This window comes from Protopterus annectens, chromosome 9.part0 (genome assembly GCF_019279795.1).
Source record: "Protopterus annectens isolate FY-2018-M chromosome 9.part0, PAN1.0, whole genome shotgun sequence".
In the NCBI taxonomy this organism is placed as follows: domain Eukaryota; kingdom Metazoa; phylum Chordata; order Ceratodontiformes; family Protopteridae; genus Protopterus; species Protopterus annectens.
Genome location: NC_056743.1, coordinates 232,170,599 through 232,188,591, shown reverse-complemented (window position 1 = coordinate 232,188,591; position 17,993 = coordinate 232,170,599). Strand labels below are relative to the sequence as shown.

The following is a 17,993-nucleotide window of genomic DNA, read 5'->3' as shown; positions in this document are numbered from 1 at the left end:
AACCTATGCGCTAAAATGCCAGAATCTCATTTAGTAAAATAGGTTCCATGAAGCCAAATGCTTTTTTCACATTATCTTTACCTATTCCCACACTTGTGATAAAAATAAATGAAATGGCAGATCTGATTAAAAATACACAAAAAAATGTGTTGATGTTCCAAGTATGAGATTAATTCCCCTCTAGAAGAGTGTCTCCTTTAATAGTTAACCTCCATAAACTTTTTATATATTTTCAAACAGAAATATATGAAATATTAATTCCTTATAATTCTGAAAAATCCATTTAATCTATTCTGTGGCCCACTTGTTAGTGATGTTGCTAAAACAGAAGTATACAAAAATAACTGAAATAAAAATGTTGAAAAGATGCATTCTACTACAACCAGCCCTGAATCCCGAATAAATCCATTGTGTTATTGACTGTAAGTAACAGAAAGAAATCCAGTCTAGGCCATTCATAACTGTCATTCAAGAGTTAAATTCATTGTTGCAGTGTACTTTCATGCAGGGCATTTTATAAGCAAGCAGTACTTGCAATCAGCAATCCAGTTTACAGGACAAACATTTTTTTATTCATGTCAGAGTTCAAGGATACTTTCCAGACTGCCTTCATTTAGAAGACTCCTTGTCAGATCCTTGTCTACATCCATAGATCAGGATCCTTGTGTCTGATTTCTCCCATCAGTCCTGCAAATGTTATTCCCCATGATGCATCTTCTTCTCAATGCACTGTTATACAGAACCTTCCTTTATGTTGTTTTCCTTCGCTGTATGTTCAGGAATCTCTTTCCTAATACAACATCTTACTTTGGACTGTTTGGTAAAGGCAGCACAAACAACATCTAAAACACCGATGCCAGCAATGTTTTCTGCAGGCTCAACAGTCGCTATACTTATATATATATATATATATATATATATATATATACAGAGAGAGAGAGAGAGAGAGAGATACACTGGATCCCATGATAGATATAGATATAGATACACTGGATCCCTTACATTTTTCAAATGAGGTTTAGGTTCACAACTTTCTTGTCAAGTTAATTTGCTTAACAGGAAAGCTGATTAACTTTTGTGAACTAGTACCATAATATAAGGGTTGGGGAGTATGCTGTTTCCCCAGTATTGTGCGATCTTGGGGTTAAAATATTTAAGTATTGGTGGGGGGTATAGGCATCTAGTTAAGGGCAGGGCTTGAATTATGGTTAGTGCACAAGTGCGCTCATGTGTGACAACCTTAAACCTAACCCTGCACCTAACCCTAATCCAGTACAATACATTATTCTACTAAAAACCTTTTCCCTAACAGTACCAACTACACAAGTAAAGGAAACAGAAAATATATAAAGCCAAACATGCAAAATAGTAAATCGATCCCCTTATCTAACTGTTACTCTAAACCAAACCCACTGACACTCACACATGCTCACTAACCATTATAATCTTTTCAGTCAAACTTTCACAGACTAAAACTCAATGCCAAGAAATGCATTACAGTGCCTTTGGGGAAAACTGCCACCCAAGCTAATTACTCCATTGATAAGGCACCCCTAAGAGTTGACCCATTATTCAGGGATTTGAGAAGTGATCTATGACTGGCATACAAGGCATCCTCTGATCCAGCTCTGATGGACCATTTGCACATCCACAGAATAAACAGCAAGAGAACCACCAGATCCAAATATTTAAATTTTGCTTGTGGCATAAATATGATGGGTTATCAAGACAGATACATGTCTCAGGGGATATTCTTGCTCTGGAACAAGCTGCTCATCCATGTTAAGCAGAGTCCATCCCTAACCCTATTTAAGTGTATCCTTGACCAATGGATGGGAAATTGGAAATTCACCTGGATCTGCCCCACATGTCTCTGACAGACAGAGGCAAACAGTAATGCCCAAACTTGTATACAACCCACATGTAACCTCTAGAAACTTCCTAATATACCCCTCCTAATAAACACCCATAATACAAAGAAACACAACTGGTTTGGATGACAGAGCTAGGCTTATAAAGGCCCTGTTTCCCGTTAGCCTATTATATACTCTATGACCCTTCCTTTTGGGTCTCGCCCAAGAGAGTGATGGCAGTTTAACAAACAGGAAAGAGTTCAGTCACTTCCCTTTACGTTACTCCCTGACAGTTAGTATAATTCAAATGAACAGCATAAATAAGCAAGAGTTTATCTTACAATGTCTACTTGTTAATGAGCAGGAGGCTCTAAACAAAGCATAAAAGATTAGGTTTAAATCCCTGAAACAACAGAGTTATTAGTTTTGTGCCTTTTATAGTTTTTAATGGTAACTAATGTGCTTACAGCATAGCTAGTTCAGTTAAGCAGTCTTTATGCTCATGGCTTTCTGTTTTTACAATCTCTTGTCTTAGTTGATCATTATGATATCTTATGCGGACAATGGTGTACCGTTCTCTACTTTCAGTTTCTACAGCCTACTTCAGAATGCACTTGGTGAGTCTCTTTGTCTTTGCAACTTCTTCTATTTTGACTTTGGCCCCTGATTATGTAGGTAGCTGCCTATCCACCTATACCTAATTATACCCGAGCGGTGAAGGCTTAAGTAGCCAGCTACCTAAAATACTCCTTCTAATCTTAACACCTCAGAAACTTTTAAAAGAAAGTCCTAAGCTGTTTTCATGGTCCCATATGCGTAACAGTCTTACATATCCCTGTCATACCACTTAGCCTCTTAGTGCATGAAATATGGACAAAGACTGACAAAATGGGGAGATAAAGGCCCAAAAATAGGGACAAATTTTAAACATTGCTCTTATAAACTTAGAAAGTTGTTAGATTAACAGGGTTTGTGTTAACATACATTTTCTGAAGGATTTGAAGTCTGAAACTCAAATGTATTTAATTTTTTAGTGACTTCAATTCTCAGATCATCCCAGTGATTTGCCAGAACACCACAAATTTTATGAGGAACAGACCAAAAATATGAGGCAAAAGTCTGGGCATTCTGTGAAAAATCTGGACAGTTGAGAGGTATGATCCTTGTTAGTACAACCTGCCAGGGTCCTCAAGTAACACCATTATAAAATGTTGCAATGTGCTATAGGACAAGAAGAGATCACTAACTGACAAACTAGAGGGCCAGGATGTTGCTAGTCTGAAGCAAGGACATGGAAGTCTCCTTATACATGACAACTCTGAAACTGAGACTGCTACCGAAACACAAGTCATGGTACATGGCAAGAGTTTTAGATAGCCTGAAGTTATGGAAGATGTAGAGAAGCATGCACCCACTAAGTGGGAAAATCTAAAAAATGGAATGAAAATTCTTATGTCTAATATAGCAGAGATGATTATACACATTCACATGATTAATCAGAAATGCAGTGAGTGTGAGATATTAAAATCAAATCACATTAAATAAAATTAAGCATGATCACTCTGTTCTTCTATTAGATATAAAAAATCAAGGCTACCATGAGTAAAGAATTTAATGCAGTCTATAAAGAAATAATAAGAGTAGAAGAGACTGCAAACCGAGACACACAAAGGAATAAAAAAATGCAGTCACAATAGAGTGAATCAGCTTTATGTACTTATTATTTATAAAACGGCCAAGAAAACCTGTCCAAGAATCCTTATCAGTTACATTCCAATCCCCATAGGCAAAACAATGAAAACAAGATCACGTACATTAGTACAAAAATAACGGTTAAAAAAAAATGTTTTATATATATATATATATATATATATATATATACATATATAAGATTAATTGTAGCTTTAAAGAAACCAGTTGTTAAGAAAAGACATGGATGCACATAAAAATTCTATATCAGGTTATGGAGTTGATACATAGTACTGACATGACCTAAGCACAGAGATGGCACATCAATAGTACGGATAAAGTTATAGAGCTGATGTACAGTTTCGACATGACCTAATTCCAGCAAAGTCAGATTAATAATACATTCTCTCTACCGATGTTGCAATCAAGAGGGGAAGTTGACTTTTACAAGTAAAGAAATTGCATCAGCTGAAATCAAAACAGTCTTTTGTTGGGTGAAGTATGGTTTAAAGTAAGTGACAAAGAAAAAGGGGGAGAGCTACACCATATATACTCTAAATGCTAAGTGCAGAAATTGCACTCATGCATTGGAGAGCACAAGAGGAACTTTAAAAGCATCATGGAGAAACTGAAGCTCAGAAAAACTAAGTGGCTGCTATTTAAAGGACACTAAGTGAAAGTTTGCTTCAGCACCAAAAACTGAGCAAAGTGCCTTGGAATGAGCAATCACATTTATTAGCCAAGGCAGAAAGTTCAGTGCAGCCAAGAATTTTGCTTAGCATTCTGTAGTCATGCTGTTATAACTGTCCCATAGCTGGTCATATTGCTAAATATTGCCACAAATACAGAATGATGTCAAGGAACGTGTGGGCTAGCTGATGTGGGATAAGGCTAGCAAATGATGACCATCTCCACAGGTCTGAGTTAGATGGGGAATATATAGTATAGTGTCTCCATACTGACTGTTGTGAGTGCTGCATTTTGAGAGGAGTATCCATGGCTGCCATGAACGGAGGGACCATAGCCCCTTCTCATAAATGGGAGAGCCAGAAAAAGAGAGAGAGAGAGAGATTGACCTCTGTTGTGGAGAGAGGAAGAAATATGGACTGTTAGAAATGTGTGAAAAGTCCTTGAGATGGAAGTAGCATCGAAAAGAAAATCCGTAAGTTTTGAGGAAACAGTGTGACAGGCTATAAACAAAGAACTATATACAGAGTCAACTTGAGCCATTGAAACACTGTAAGTGATGAATACAGAGTTCCAAGAATGAAAAATGACAGGGTTGGAGCTAGACCAAAGAGCGTAGGCTTTATACTTTTTGGCTCACCATTGTCATTGTATGCAAGTTAGTTATTATACTTTATTTAAACCTGTTAAAATTTAAGATGTATGTGTGTGTGTGTGTGTGTGTGTGTGTGTGTGTGTGTGTGTGAGTGTGTATTTGTGTGCATGTGCGCACGCACATGTGAGTTTATGTATGTATGTATGTAGTATTTTTACGGGGTATGGCAGCCACAGTTCTTATTTATGTCAGAGATGCAAACTTTTCAAAAGATCCTAAGTAGAAGGAGGAGCTCTCTGATTATGTAGCCCAGGCAGGTATGACCCTGACCTTGAGCAGTATCCTACCTTCACCTAGAATGATGCCACAATACAGTGATAAGATGATCAGCTTTAATAATTGGCTTAAATTCTGGTGTCATTCAAAGGGGATCCAATGTCTGTCTGCCTGGGATGACATGCTGGACAAGCCACGCTGCTTCGCAAGGGACGGCTTGCACCTGTCACCCCTGGGCTTCGGATATTGGCAAGGCTCTTGCCACCCCCATAGTGCCTTTTTAGGCAAGGCTCAAATTCTAAACCTACCACCCTAGAACACCAAAAGGAAAAAACTAAGGGTAATGCTGCTCAATGCCAGAAGTCTCGATCTCAAGATGCATGCACTCGAGGCCCTTCTCAATATGGAGAACATCGATGTCTGTGCTGTGACAGAAACCTGGTTCAAGGCTCCTGAGAGCACCCCAGCACTAACAGGTTTCACCTCATATCATGCGTTCCGGCCCCAAAATCCGGACAACACCAAGAAAGGAGGGGGTGTCCATATTCATAAAGGACACCCACACCTCAAGGTTGGTGGCAACGCACGATGCATCAGAGACCATCCAGGTGCAATTAACCATAGGCAAGACTGCTCTGCAATTTGTAGCATGTTACAGGCCACCCTCTCAAACTCAGGAACCTCACATGGCCTTCCTGAAAACATTGGAGGGGATAAATGTATCTCCAAACACCATCATACTAGGTGACTTCAACTACCCTAATATAGACTGGAAACACTACTCAAGCCCGAACACTCTAACCCAAAGATTCCTGGAGTTCATAAACTCAAATGCCATGGAACAACTAGTCACCATCCCCACAAGAGGAGAAAACATACTTGATCTCATCATCACGAACATGGGATCAAAATGTTCAACACCGGAAGTATACCCCTCACTGGTGAGATCAGATCATAAACTAATCTCGCTGGAGGTCCTCATCCCGCCCCCACCTGAAACAAAAAACACCACAGTGAAAAACTTCTCAAAAGCTGATTTCACACTTCTAAAAACTAGTGTGGTCTCCTTTAAGGCCCCTGAGCCAGTGGTAAACATTACTCAAACCGCTGAATCACTTACAAATGCCTTCTACCAGCACCTACAGGACTGCATGGATCAGGCAATCCCAAACAAAACTAAGACTCTCTGTACCAAAGGCAAGCATCCAGTCTGGTGGACCCCAGCCATAAACAAGCTCTACAACAAAAGGAGGAAGCTACTACAAGATAGAGCAAAATCCTTGAAAGGTAAGACACCTTTGATCATTATAAGTAAAAAACTAAGAGCTCTCATAAAATCATCCAAGGCAAATTTTGAGAGAAAATCGCCAAGGACTCTAAAGACAATCATAAGGCCTTCTTTAGCTATGTTAGAAACCTAGGAGGAAACTCCCAGATATGCTCAGAATTAGTTCAAAATGATGTGAAAATTACTGAACCTACACACATTGCTAACATACTGGCTGACAGGTTCAGTGCAAACTTCCCAAAAGGAGAGATATCTATTCCAGAGGATTGTAGCCCCCCAAACATCTCCAACGCCCAGGTGAGAACTGCCCTCACTAAGGCAAAAAACACAGCATCCATGGGACCGGATGGTGTCCCCGGCTGTGTGCTTCATGAACTCAACGAGGAATTAAACCCACAGTTAGGACAGCTGTTTAATCTTAGCCTCACCTCAGGATACGTACCCAAGGAGTGGCGCACGGCGACTGTGGTCCCACTTCATAAGGGCGGTGCCTCCACAGACTCTGTAAATTACCGCCCCATTAGCTTGACAAGTCTTATCTGCAAAGCCATGGAGAGGATCATAATGGAACTCATAAATAAAGACATAGGGAACTTGCAGACTTTGGATCCAACCCAGTTTGGCTTTGTCAAAGGCAGATCCTGCCTCTTAAACTTGGTTGACTTTTTCGAGACAGTCACCAAGGCCATTGATGAGGGAAAGGCAGTCCATACAGCCTACCTCGACCTGGCAAAGGCCTTCGACACAATACCCCACTCAGGTATCATCGAAAAACTCATCAGCTTGAATGTAAACCCATACATCACAAGATGGGTTGCAAACTGGCTAAGTGACAGAACCCACAGGGTCAGAGTTGCTGGAGCCATGTCAGACTCAAAGCCTGTCACAAGTGGTGTCCCACAGGGCTCAGTCCTGGGTCCACTCTTGTTCGGCATCTACTTTTCTGAAGTACAAGCAAACACAGGAGGGTTATGGCTGACAAAGTTTGCAGATGACTGCAAACTGGGCGCCATAGTCGAAAACACATCTGACACAGATATCCTCCAGAAGGGCCTCACAGAAACGGATAACTGGTGCCAGAGCCATGGCCTGAAGTTAAACGCCAAAAATGCATAGTCATACCCTTTGGGAAAAACAAGGTTACCCCTAGCTACCATATAGGTGGCAATCCACTGAGCACAGAAAAGTCATCAGGGATCTGGGGACCCAAGTTGACAGTAGCCTTCGCTTGACACTCATGTTGCTAAAGTAGTTAGGAAAACCTTCTATATCGCCCACCTGATCATGAAGGGATTCACATCTAGATCAAGGGAGGTCATCGTCCCCTGTACTCATCACTCATTAGACCTATGATTGAGTACAATGCCCGTTCGAATGTATCTGACCAGACACCTGCTGCAGCTTGAAAGGCCCCAAAAGTTCCTCACCAAAAGGATAAAGGGTCTCAAAAATATGTCTTATGCTGCCCGACTGAAAGAACTCCAGCTCTATTCAGTCTCATACCGCTTGCTCAGAGGTGACCTGTGCCTGACATATAAGGCCATGTCAAACCCAGATTTGATGAATATGCTTCACATCAAAAATCTAGATCCCTCAGAACCACAAGGGCGGGAGACTTAAACCTTGACACGGTTATAAATAGAACGTGCTGGAGGGACAGATTCATCACCCAGAGACTCCCTATGCTGTGGAACAAAATCCCGGTACATGTGAGGCAGAGCACCTCGCTGGCCTTGTTCAAGAGGAATCTTGACCAATGGATGGGAGATCGCAGATATACCCCAGAGATTACTTCAGTGTCACTGCTTGACAGAGGCACAGAAAAATGATAGGCATAGTTTTTATTCAAACTAAAGGGGTGGCGAAAGCCACATAACTATGGGCTAGGCTTATAAATGCTCTTGGGCAGATAGCCTAGTATGAACCTATGAACCTATGAACCTATGAAGTCCTCCACCCTCAATTAGCTCTATAAAAGTACAGCTCCTGATATTAGCAAATGTTTTTTCTGAATCTATTAATCAGGGGCGGCTCGTGGCATAGGGCTGCCGGACTGCAGCCCCCTCAAAAATAAAAAAGAAAAAAGAAAAACAAATGAAAAATAAAAAAAAATATTTTTTTTAATTTCGCGGACTTCGCGCATGGACCGAGTCCCGACTTATCGGTCTATGCGCATGCTCAAGGCAGCCCGGCCGTCCCCATAGAGGGACACAAGGAGACGTCTGTGCACTTTTACAGTGCACAGACCCGCCAGGAGTATAGGACGCGTCCGGACTGCTCCTCTTGCAGCAGGGACTCGGGACAGAGCCGTAGGGATCTCGTCGGGAAGGAGCATTGGGATCTCGCGGGTCTTCAGTATGCGCGGGAAGGATGTATGTACGGACGTTCTGGAGGTCTTCAGTATGCGAATGCCTCAGGCTTGAACCCTGTACCCTGTATGCAGGTGTTAAAGACTTGAGTTCCCTACCCACCACCATTTGTAAAAAAAATTCAGATTTTTACCTCATATTCGATCTGATCTGTTCCTCATAATATCTGTGGTTTGTAAATGTTGCAATGCTTGATATTTGATGGTGTAGTAGTAGCATTGTTGCCTCACAGCTGCAGGTTCTTGGGTTTGATTCTTGGCTGGGGTTCCTTCTTTGTGGGGTCTGTATCTTCTCCCTGTGTTTGTGTGGGTTTGCTTTTGTGCCCTCCCATGTTACAAAGACATGTCTGCATTATTTCTTCCTGGGCCTCTGCTGAAAATTGTTTATTTGTTCCAAGTCAGACTGTCCTGATTAAAAAATGTTAAATAAAATTGATAGGCATTTGAATTTCAGACTTAAGGGTTTCTGAATGTTTAATTCCTTGTATTTGATGGTGCAGTGGTAGTATTGTTGCCTCACAGCTATAGGTTTTCTGGTTTGATTCTTGGTTGGGGTGGCTTCTGTGTGGAGTCTGCATCTCCTCCATGTGTTTGTGTGGATTTGCTCTGGTGCCCTGCCATTTTACAAAGACGTGTCTGCAGTTTTAATCCCTGCTGAAAATTGGTTTTGTTCTGTCCGCAGTAAAATTGACAGGCATTTGAATTTCAGACTTCAGGTTTCTGAATGTTTAATTCCTTGTATAATTGATGGTGCAGTGATAGTATTGTTACCTCACAACTATAGGTTTTCTGGTTTGATTCTTGGTTGGGGTGGCTTCTGTCTGCATCTCCTCCCTGTATTTGTGTGGATTTGCTCTGGTGCCCTGCCATTTTACAAAGACGTGTCTGCAGTATTAATCCCTGCATCTCTGCTGAAAATTTTTTTTGTTCTGTCCGCAGTAAAATTGACAGGCATTTGAATTTCAGACTTCAGGTTTCTGAATGTTTAATTCCTTGCAGATTTGATGGTGCAGTGGTACTATTGTTGCCTCACAGCTATAGGTTTTCTGGTTTGATTCTTGGTTGGGGTGGCTTCTGTTTGGAGTCTGCATCTCCTGCCTGTGTTTGTGTGGATTTGCTCTGGTGCCCTGCCATTTTACAAAGATGTGTCTGCAGTTTTAATCCCTCGCCTCTGCTGAAAATTGTTTTTGTTCTGTCCGCAGTAAAATTGACAGGCATTTGAATTTCAGACTTCAGGTTTCTGAATGTTTAATTCCTTGTATAATTGATGGTGCAGTGATAGTATTGTTACCTCACAACTATAGGTTTTCTGGTTTGATTCTTGGTTGGGGTGGCTTCTGTCTGCATCTCCTCCTGTATTTGTGTGGATTTGCTCTGGTGCCCTGCCATTTTACAAAGACGTGTCTGCAGTATTAATCCCTGCATCTCTGCTGAAAATTGTTTTTGTTCTGTCCGCAGTAAAATTGACAGGCATTTGAATTTCAGACTTCAGGTTTCTGAATGTTTAATTCCTTGCAGATTTGATGGTGCAGTGGTAGTATTGTTGCCTCACAGCTATAGGTTTTCTGGTTTGATTCTTGGTTGGGGTGGCTTCTGTTTGGAGTCTGCATCTCCTGCCTGTGTTTGTGTGGATTTGCTCTGGTGCCCTGCCATTTTACAAAGATGTGTCTGCAGTTTTAATCCCTGCGTTTCTGCTGAAAATTGTTTTTGTTCTGTCCGCAGTAAAATTGACAGGCATTTGAATTTCAGACTTCAGGTTTCTGAATGTTTAATTCCTTGCAGATTTGATGGTGCAGTGGTAGTATTGTTGCCTCACAGCTATAGGTTTTCTGGTTTGATTCTTGGTTGGGGTGGCTTCTGTGTGGAGTCTGCATCTCCTCTCTGTGTTTGTGTGGATTTGCTCTGATGCCCTGCCATTTTACAAAGACGTGTCTGCAGTATTAGTCTCTGCTGAAAATTGTTTTTGTTCTGTCCGCAGTAAAATTGACCGGCATTTGAATTTCAAACTTCATGTTCTTCAGAATACATAGTAGCACAACCTTTTTTCTAGCAATTTTCTAAGTTTATAAGATGAATATTTTAAATTTGTCCCTACTTTTGGGACTGTATTCCCCATTATTGGCTTCTGTCCAGGTTTTTGTGCTAAGGTTGACAGCTATGGCAAGAACTGAATTCACTAAATATGGACTGTAGAATTGTGCATATTTACTGATAAAGGTGCACTGTAGAATTGTGCATATTTACTGATAATGGTGGACTGTAGAATTGTGCATATTTACTAATAATGGTGGACTGTGGAATTGTGCATATTTACTAATAATGGTGGACTGTAGAATTGTGTATATTTACTAATAATGGTGGACTGTGGAAGTCTGAGTAGACTTTTTATGATAAATGTTCTCAACTGGGCAGTTTTGCCATTATGGGTGCATATGTTTTGTTTCATTGCTTACTGGAAAAATGTTCAAAACAAATTTAAAACACCCTCTAACAAGTGTACTGTATTGTACAAGGAATATAATTTTTAGTACAATGAGGAAGGTGTATCAAAGAGCACATGTATGTTTCATATGCAAGGGGCCTATGATTCGAAAACAGCCCAAAATTAATCTTTATCTGCCACTGGCAAAATGTATTTTCTTTGAATGTGGGTTTCAATGCTGTTTCAATGAATGTGAGTTTCAAGGGCAGAGAAGTTTTAATGCTAAGTTTTCATTGTGAGACTGCATTGCTTTGTTTAACAGATGACTTAATGTTTGTGCTGTAAAATACAAAATAAAACTTTCAAATGAAGTCCAATCATTGAAGTAAAGCAGTATGCACATTAGTGTTTATGGTAAATGGAGTGAAATAGCCAAGTAATGGTTAATTGGAATGGCTGCAGAGGCTCCAGTTCAACCATTATTTTGTCAGGGGGGGGGAGGGGCAGCAAACTCAGACAGGCCCAGCTGAACTATACCTCCCAACTGTCCAGATTTTCAAAGAATGAATAGATTTTTGCTTCTTATTTTTGGTTTGTTGTTCATAAAATTTGTAGTTTTTAATTCCTAAATGATTTGCCAGAAGTCACTAAATAATAAGTTTCAGACTTCATAACCTTCATAAAATGCATGTTAAAGTAAGAGCCGTTCTATCAACTGTCTCAATTTATACAAGAGCAATTTTTAGTACTGTTTATATGTGCCCCAATATATTTGGCCTTGTTCAGATTTACTGCATTAACAGGTTGAGAGGTACATGCAAATAAATTGCTTTATAGAATTAGGCATAGCCAACCTCTCAACTGTCCCCAATTTTTGGCTCAAAATGTTGCTCTTCCCCTAATAATCCTCCGCAAAATAGCAATTTTGGAAGAAAACATGGAGGGTTTACAATTAAGAAATAACTGTAATAATCAAAGTTATAGATTACTTGAAATGCATGTAGATTCTTTTATTTTGTCAGCTGCTCAAGGTAGCAGTACTAATATTAAAGTGTCCCTTCTTTGACAGGTAAAAGCTGTATTGTGTGTCTATTTTATATTTTTGCATCACATTTTGGTCCATTTTTCATAAAATTGTGTTTTGGCAAATTAGTGACAACTCACTAAAGACTGAAGTTAGAAAATGACAGACATTTGAGTTTCAGATTTTATACCCTTCAGAAAATTCATACTAATGCAAGACCTATTCTATTATCTTTCTAAGTTTATTAGAGCAATATTTAAAAATTGTCCTTATTGTTGTGCCTTTGTCCCACTTCTGTGTATGGCTTTGTCCAGATTTCTTGCTCTTGAAGTTGAGAGGTATGACAAATGTGTCAGGGCCATCACAGTCAGCCAGAGAGATTTCAAATTGTGACATGCTTGTTGCACCCCACTCCCCATGTAGTGACTCTGGATGTGTCCAAGCAAGGCAAGGAGTAGTTGTATCTACCTTGGATGGGGAGGACACACTGCATAAGTACTACAGTGGCTTTTCATCTGTCCTTGATTTTGCAGAATGGTCTGGTTTCTGTCATATTTTGTACTGTTGATTTATGCTTATTACTCAAAGTGCCTGTTGCTCTGTGTTTAAGTAGCAATGCTTTAATGACCATAAGGTAAGCTTGTCTGACATCGTAAGATGCAAGTAAGCTTTAATAAGCATACTGTTAAAGAATTGCCAACATTGAAAGCCTTTCTGTTGTTGCCATGCAGAGAATACTTGACTAGATAATGTATAAGCCTTGGGTATTAAAGGACAGGATTCCATTATTTTAAAAAGCTCATTACACTTGTTGGAGACTTCCAGTCATCTCTACAGGCTTTACCCGTAAACTAAACAGAATGCCAATCATGTGTGGTCCATAACCTGTACAGTAATCCTTTAAGCAATGTATCTTGAGCTTGTTTCTTGTTTGCTTTTCATTTTTACTTTTATCATGTTTTCCCCATGAAACAAGTTGTCAGGCAGCAGGTCTTTTTGGATAAGAAACATTTTTACAAGTGGGGCATCACATAGATTTCTACTTTCAGCATGTTGCTTGGTACTTTAATAAAGCTGAATATATTATAATTAGAACTGCAGTGCAAGGAGAAGTGGTTTGAGTTGAGTGCTTCTGGTTTTTCTTATACTTGATTTTGACTGGCATTCCAGTAATGTATTTAAAAGTAATTTATTTTTTCATGCCTCACAACCTTTTGTTTCCATCTAGATATTAAGTAAGCTGTCATGCAGCCAATGCATTGAAATATTTTTATTCTTCTACACTTATTTTTGTCTTGATTGGACTTTCATAATGATGGTTTGCCACCCAGGGCAGCGTATTTAATTAAAGTTCGTTTTTTTGTGGTTTTGTGCATAGCTCCTCCCCTTTATGGTTGACCACACCCCTTCCCTTTGACCCCGCCCATTCAGCGTCTCCTGCAGCCCCCCTGTGATTTGAAGTCACCAGCCGCCACTGCTATTAATCATGTCATAACATGTAGCTGCATTCAAGTAAACCTATAAACTGTAAATAAATATGATTCTTCTCTTCCTGAATTGCTCTGCCCATTATTTTACGGGTTATTCATTTCATGATTTTATGTATTGTTTGTACCTTTCTTAAAAATGTTTTCTTTTTTCTATAAACAGGGTTAGTTTACTTGTTATTTAATTGAAAAATAGTACTAGAAGAATGGTGTCTGAGGGAAGCACCAGTAAATGTGAATGTAGATTGTATATATATATATATATATATATATATATATATAATATATATTCTTATTTTTATTGTGATGAGATACATTAATAACTGTTCCAATGCAAGTGTCTTATTTGGTCATTGTTATATATTATACTTTCATAATAAATCATTGTAAATTTTTAATTGCATAGATTTCATACGCTAAAACAATGACTGTAAATAAATGAGGATTTTATAAGAAAAGACTAATGGTTCCTTCAAAGGAACAGACAGCTGCAAGTTTGGGAGTCACCGTTCTTATCCATGTCAGAGATGCACAGTCCTCTAGGGATCCTGAGCAGAATGAATCCCTCCTCCCTCAATTAGCTCTGGATGGGTCATGCTCCTGCATGCTTGACTCAAACAGGGGTCACAATGAGACAGGTACATGATGAGGCTTCAGATACTTCAGATAAAAAGGATATGGTCAGTGGCAGTAGGAACACAACAGGTGTGACCTGGTTCAACCCTGTCAAAAGTCCTTGTTCTCTAAAACTGTTTTGCCGCACTCACATTCAGGACATTTCAAATCTGAAACATTACACTGAAATTTAAGCCCTGAATTGAAAGTCCTTGCATGGCAAAACCCATGACCCCTCCTCAACCTGGTTTATCATACTGTGTTGGTCCTAGAAGGAGACCTTGAGAAAAGAGTGCTTGATCTTGAGTAGCATAGATGAATGGCCCAGTGAATGCATTCTATGGCGGGGGACACGTTTTATACCTCCTCTGCACCCCTTGTTATACATCATGGTTTACTAGATGCACTTTTTACACCAACTCTGATATGTGTCATAGGGATGATTCTGAAACAGGCTTACTTCAGTAAGGTCTAGATAAGGGTTTACTCTTACATTTTTGGGCCTTCTGTCGAAGCAGGGCCCTGAACCTGCGGTTGAGTCACTTCAGTCTAACCCCATACAAGGAAAAATAACTACTGCTATATTTCTGATACCAAGGAAGGCCAAGTAGTTCTCCTTCCAATGTGTATTGTCAGCAGAGCTGAACCACTGTCATTCACAGTGGGGCTTCTTTTTATGTTAGTACTCTAGTACGCCCTCATATAAAATAAAAGATTCTGTACACTGCCAATAGCATCTTTAAACCTAATCTTAGACACAAACCTAATCTTAAGTGCAGACCTAAGCCTTAAAGCTTAAATCTAATTCAAAGCACAAACTTACCCCAAAAGAAAGCAGTAATCATTTACTTTAACCTTAACACTGGCCCCTACCTTTAACACTGAAACCACTGACATTTGCATATATAACAAAAAGACATTCATTCTACTGACTTTTTAATCAGAAAGGCATCTAACTAAACACAAATCAACCAGATGGTCTTGAAGAAATGACAGCAACATTGTCCTCAGTGAGATTTCTTCTTACTTTCGTTCATCTACCCTAACTACTTTAAAAATGCGCTACATAATGCAACTTTCTTAACTAAAGAATAGAAAAATTATTGGTGCACCTTATACTGGTCACAATAGAAAATGATACAAAGATGTAACCCATTTAAATTTCTTGCTCAATGGTACACTTCAAAAGCTTTTTTTCAAAAGCCTCTTACAGCATATATTTTGTTGCACATTCTAAATGCTGAATATATTGGTTTATTTTTTCTATACTTCCTTAAGTCAACTAGGAAATCACAAACAGTGCCTTAAGAAAATGGTAGATGATTGGAATATTATACCTTTAGAGATGAATAGCCTAAAACACTAAAAGACCTCAGGAATGTACAGAAGTAAAATAAGATGTCTCATATGCTATGTAGAAGTCAAAATAATTTACTATTAAGCCTTAGCTGATGCTTACACAGCATAAAGGAAAACAGATTAACTAAAAGGGACAAACTTTTCTTATCCGGTATCAGAATCTGTTTCATTGATTTACGACTGAACACACACAAAAAAAAAGATTATTGCTGCAAAAAAAGGGCAATGTGCCAAGAAATATTTAAAATGGACAAGAAAAACTGTAATTTACAATATTAGTTCATATATTATTCATAGTATGATGAAAATAAAAAATGACATTAAATTCAAATATTTTACAACATGGTGTGAGTAGAGGTGTTCTGTTATATACCATGCTTGAGCTGCAACAACAAACTTAACAGGAAAATGAAATACAACATATAAATTCTGAGCACTTTTAAAAATAAGAAAAATATACCAATTCTCTTAGTGGAACTCATGTTAACAAATATGTTTTTGTACAAGGCCTCACCTTCCTCTGTTTCCTGATAAGGAAGCATGTGCCTGCCATGTGCCCCCTATTATTATATTCTAAGTCACAGGTCACAGGTCACAGGTCACCAAGGCTTTGAGAAGTGTGAAAGTAAAGCTAAGCCCTTCCTTTTGTCCATGGCTATGTGGCCTTTGATTTGGAATATAACAGTAGTGGGTGTAGGGTGGTTACTAGCCATCTTTAGCAAGTGAAGGGGTATAGCACCCTGCACAAGTAATGTTTTAATTGTATATTGTATGCCCCTTCATTATTTTAAACTATATGCATTAAAGGTGGCATTTCTTTTATATTGTTCAGTTACTGCCAGTTCATTATTCAGCACTTCCACATTTTGTACATTTCACTACTTTGTGATTTAGATGTGTGGTGTGTATGTGCATGTATGCATTAGTGTAAGTGAGAGTGTCTATCAGTGCATATACATACACATACACACACACACACACACACACACACACACACACACACACACACACACACTTCTATCAGTGCGTATGTGTGTTTATCTATAGCTATACCTATATCTATATAGATAGATAGTAGAGAGATATAATTATAGGTATATATGTACATATAGATATATAAATGTTTCACTTATATGTCACATACCCTATGTCATGAATCAACAAGTTTTTACAGTGTTTAATATTATAACAATAACATTCTTAATATCACAGTATTTAAGAAAATATAACATAATGAATGCCATGGAATGTACTAATTGCAGATGTAGCATCATACATTGACTCAGCTACTAAAATTTAATCAAGTTAAGTGTTACAATTTAATGACAATTTAGTCGTAGGTATTTATAGAACTTATTCACTGTAAAAAGTCTAGTTACGTTAAGTTATCCTGAAAGAGTATGAACTTCATTGTGTCTGTATTAGCACACTGCAGTATTATCAGCTTCCTAAAGGCTGCAGTAGTACCACGCTTACCTTTCTTCTGCATTGTGACTCTCAAGTCTTGCTTCCCCTGCTGCTGACTACTGGCAGTTGTTTCTCCATCCCCTTCATCTTGGTTAGTTTGTCCAACAGTAAGAATTTGAATCTGACTTCCCACCTCTGGGACCTCATCCTGAAATGCAGCTGGACCATCGATGCCTGTCACATCACAAAATACCATGTCACCACGCCAAATCATAATGAGGGGTCAAAAGAAAATTAAGTACCACTTATGAACACTCATTTGTATTACTAATCACGAGGCCTTAAGAGTTCATTTTCATGCGCTAAGGTATGGCTCTTAATAGTACTATTTGAATTCTGATCTGCTTGTAAAAATCTGTTTTGTTTATCGCCCTTTTATAATAAATCAGGAGTGATACCCTTAAACATGAACATTTCTAATGATTGGTTTTGCTTGCCAGTCAGCAGAATGTGATGTTGCCATGTTTTCCAAGGCTTACACTCTGACTGAATAAATCTAGTTTCCAATTACTTTTCGGATTGTATAGCTTCTTATGTATGTTATTACCATATCTGCTTTTTGCTAATTAATAAAATGAACGTAAATATTCACTACAAGACTGATACACATTGCCTTGCCAAAAAGTATAAATGTGTACAAAATGTTCACTTCTGATTTCCTGATAGGCATTCAACATATCATTCAACCTGAGCAATTATTTTAAATCAACAGCTGCTCATTTGCCTTTAAAGTTTTAACATTTCTGGACTATGTTTTTCTTTTGAAAAATAATATAAGATTTGTACAACATAAAATCAATATTATTGCATAAATGGTTTATGTTTCATGTAAAAGACGTTTCTGTCGTAAAACAATAATGCAC

The 17,993-nt window shown here is 38.7% G+C and overlaps 1 protein-coding gene across 5 annotated transcripts in view; it reads right to left on the bottom strand.

Moving 5' to 3' along the window:
* Window positions 1-17,993, bottom strand: part of TUB (TUB bipartite transcription factor) — a 1,349,284-nt gene that overhangs the window by 250,898 nt on the left and 1,080,393 nt on the right. For all 5 annotated transcript variants that reach the window (XM_044082798.1, XM_044082804.1, XM_044082799.1 and 2 more), the window contains one exon: window positions 17,140-17,304. In XM_044082798.1, coding sequence (XP_043938733.1) covers window positions 17,140-17,304 — 165 coding nt within the window. The remainder of the gene's footprint in view (window positions 1-17,139; window positions 17,305-17,993) is intronic.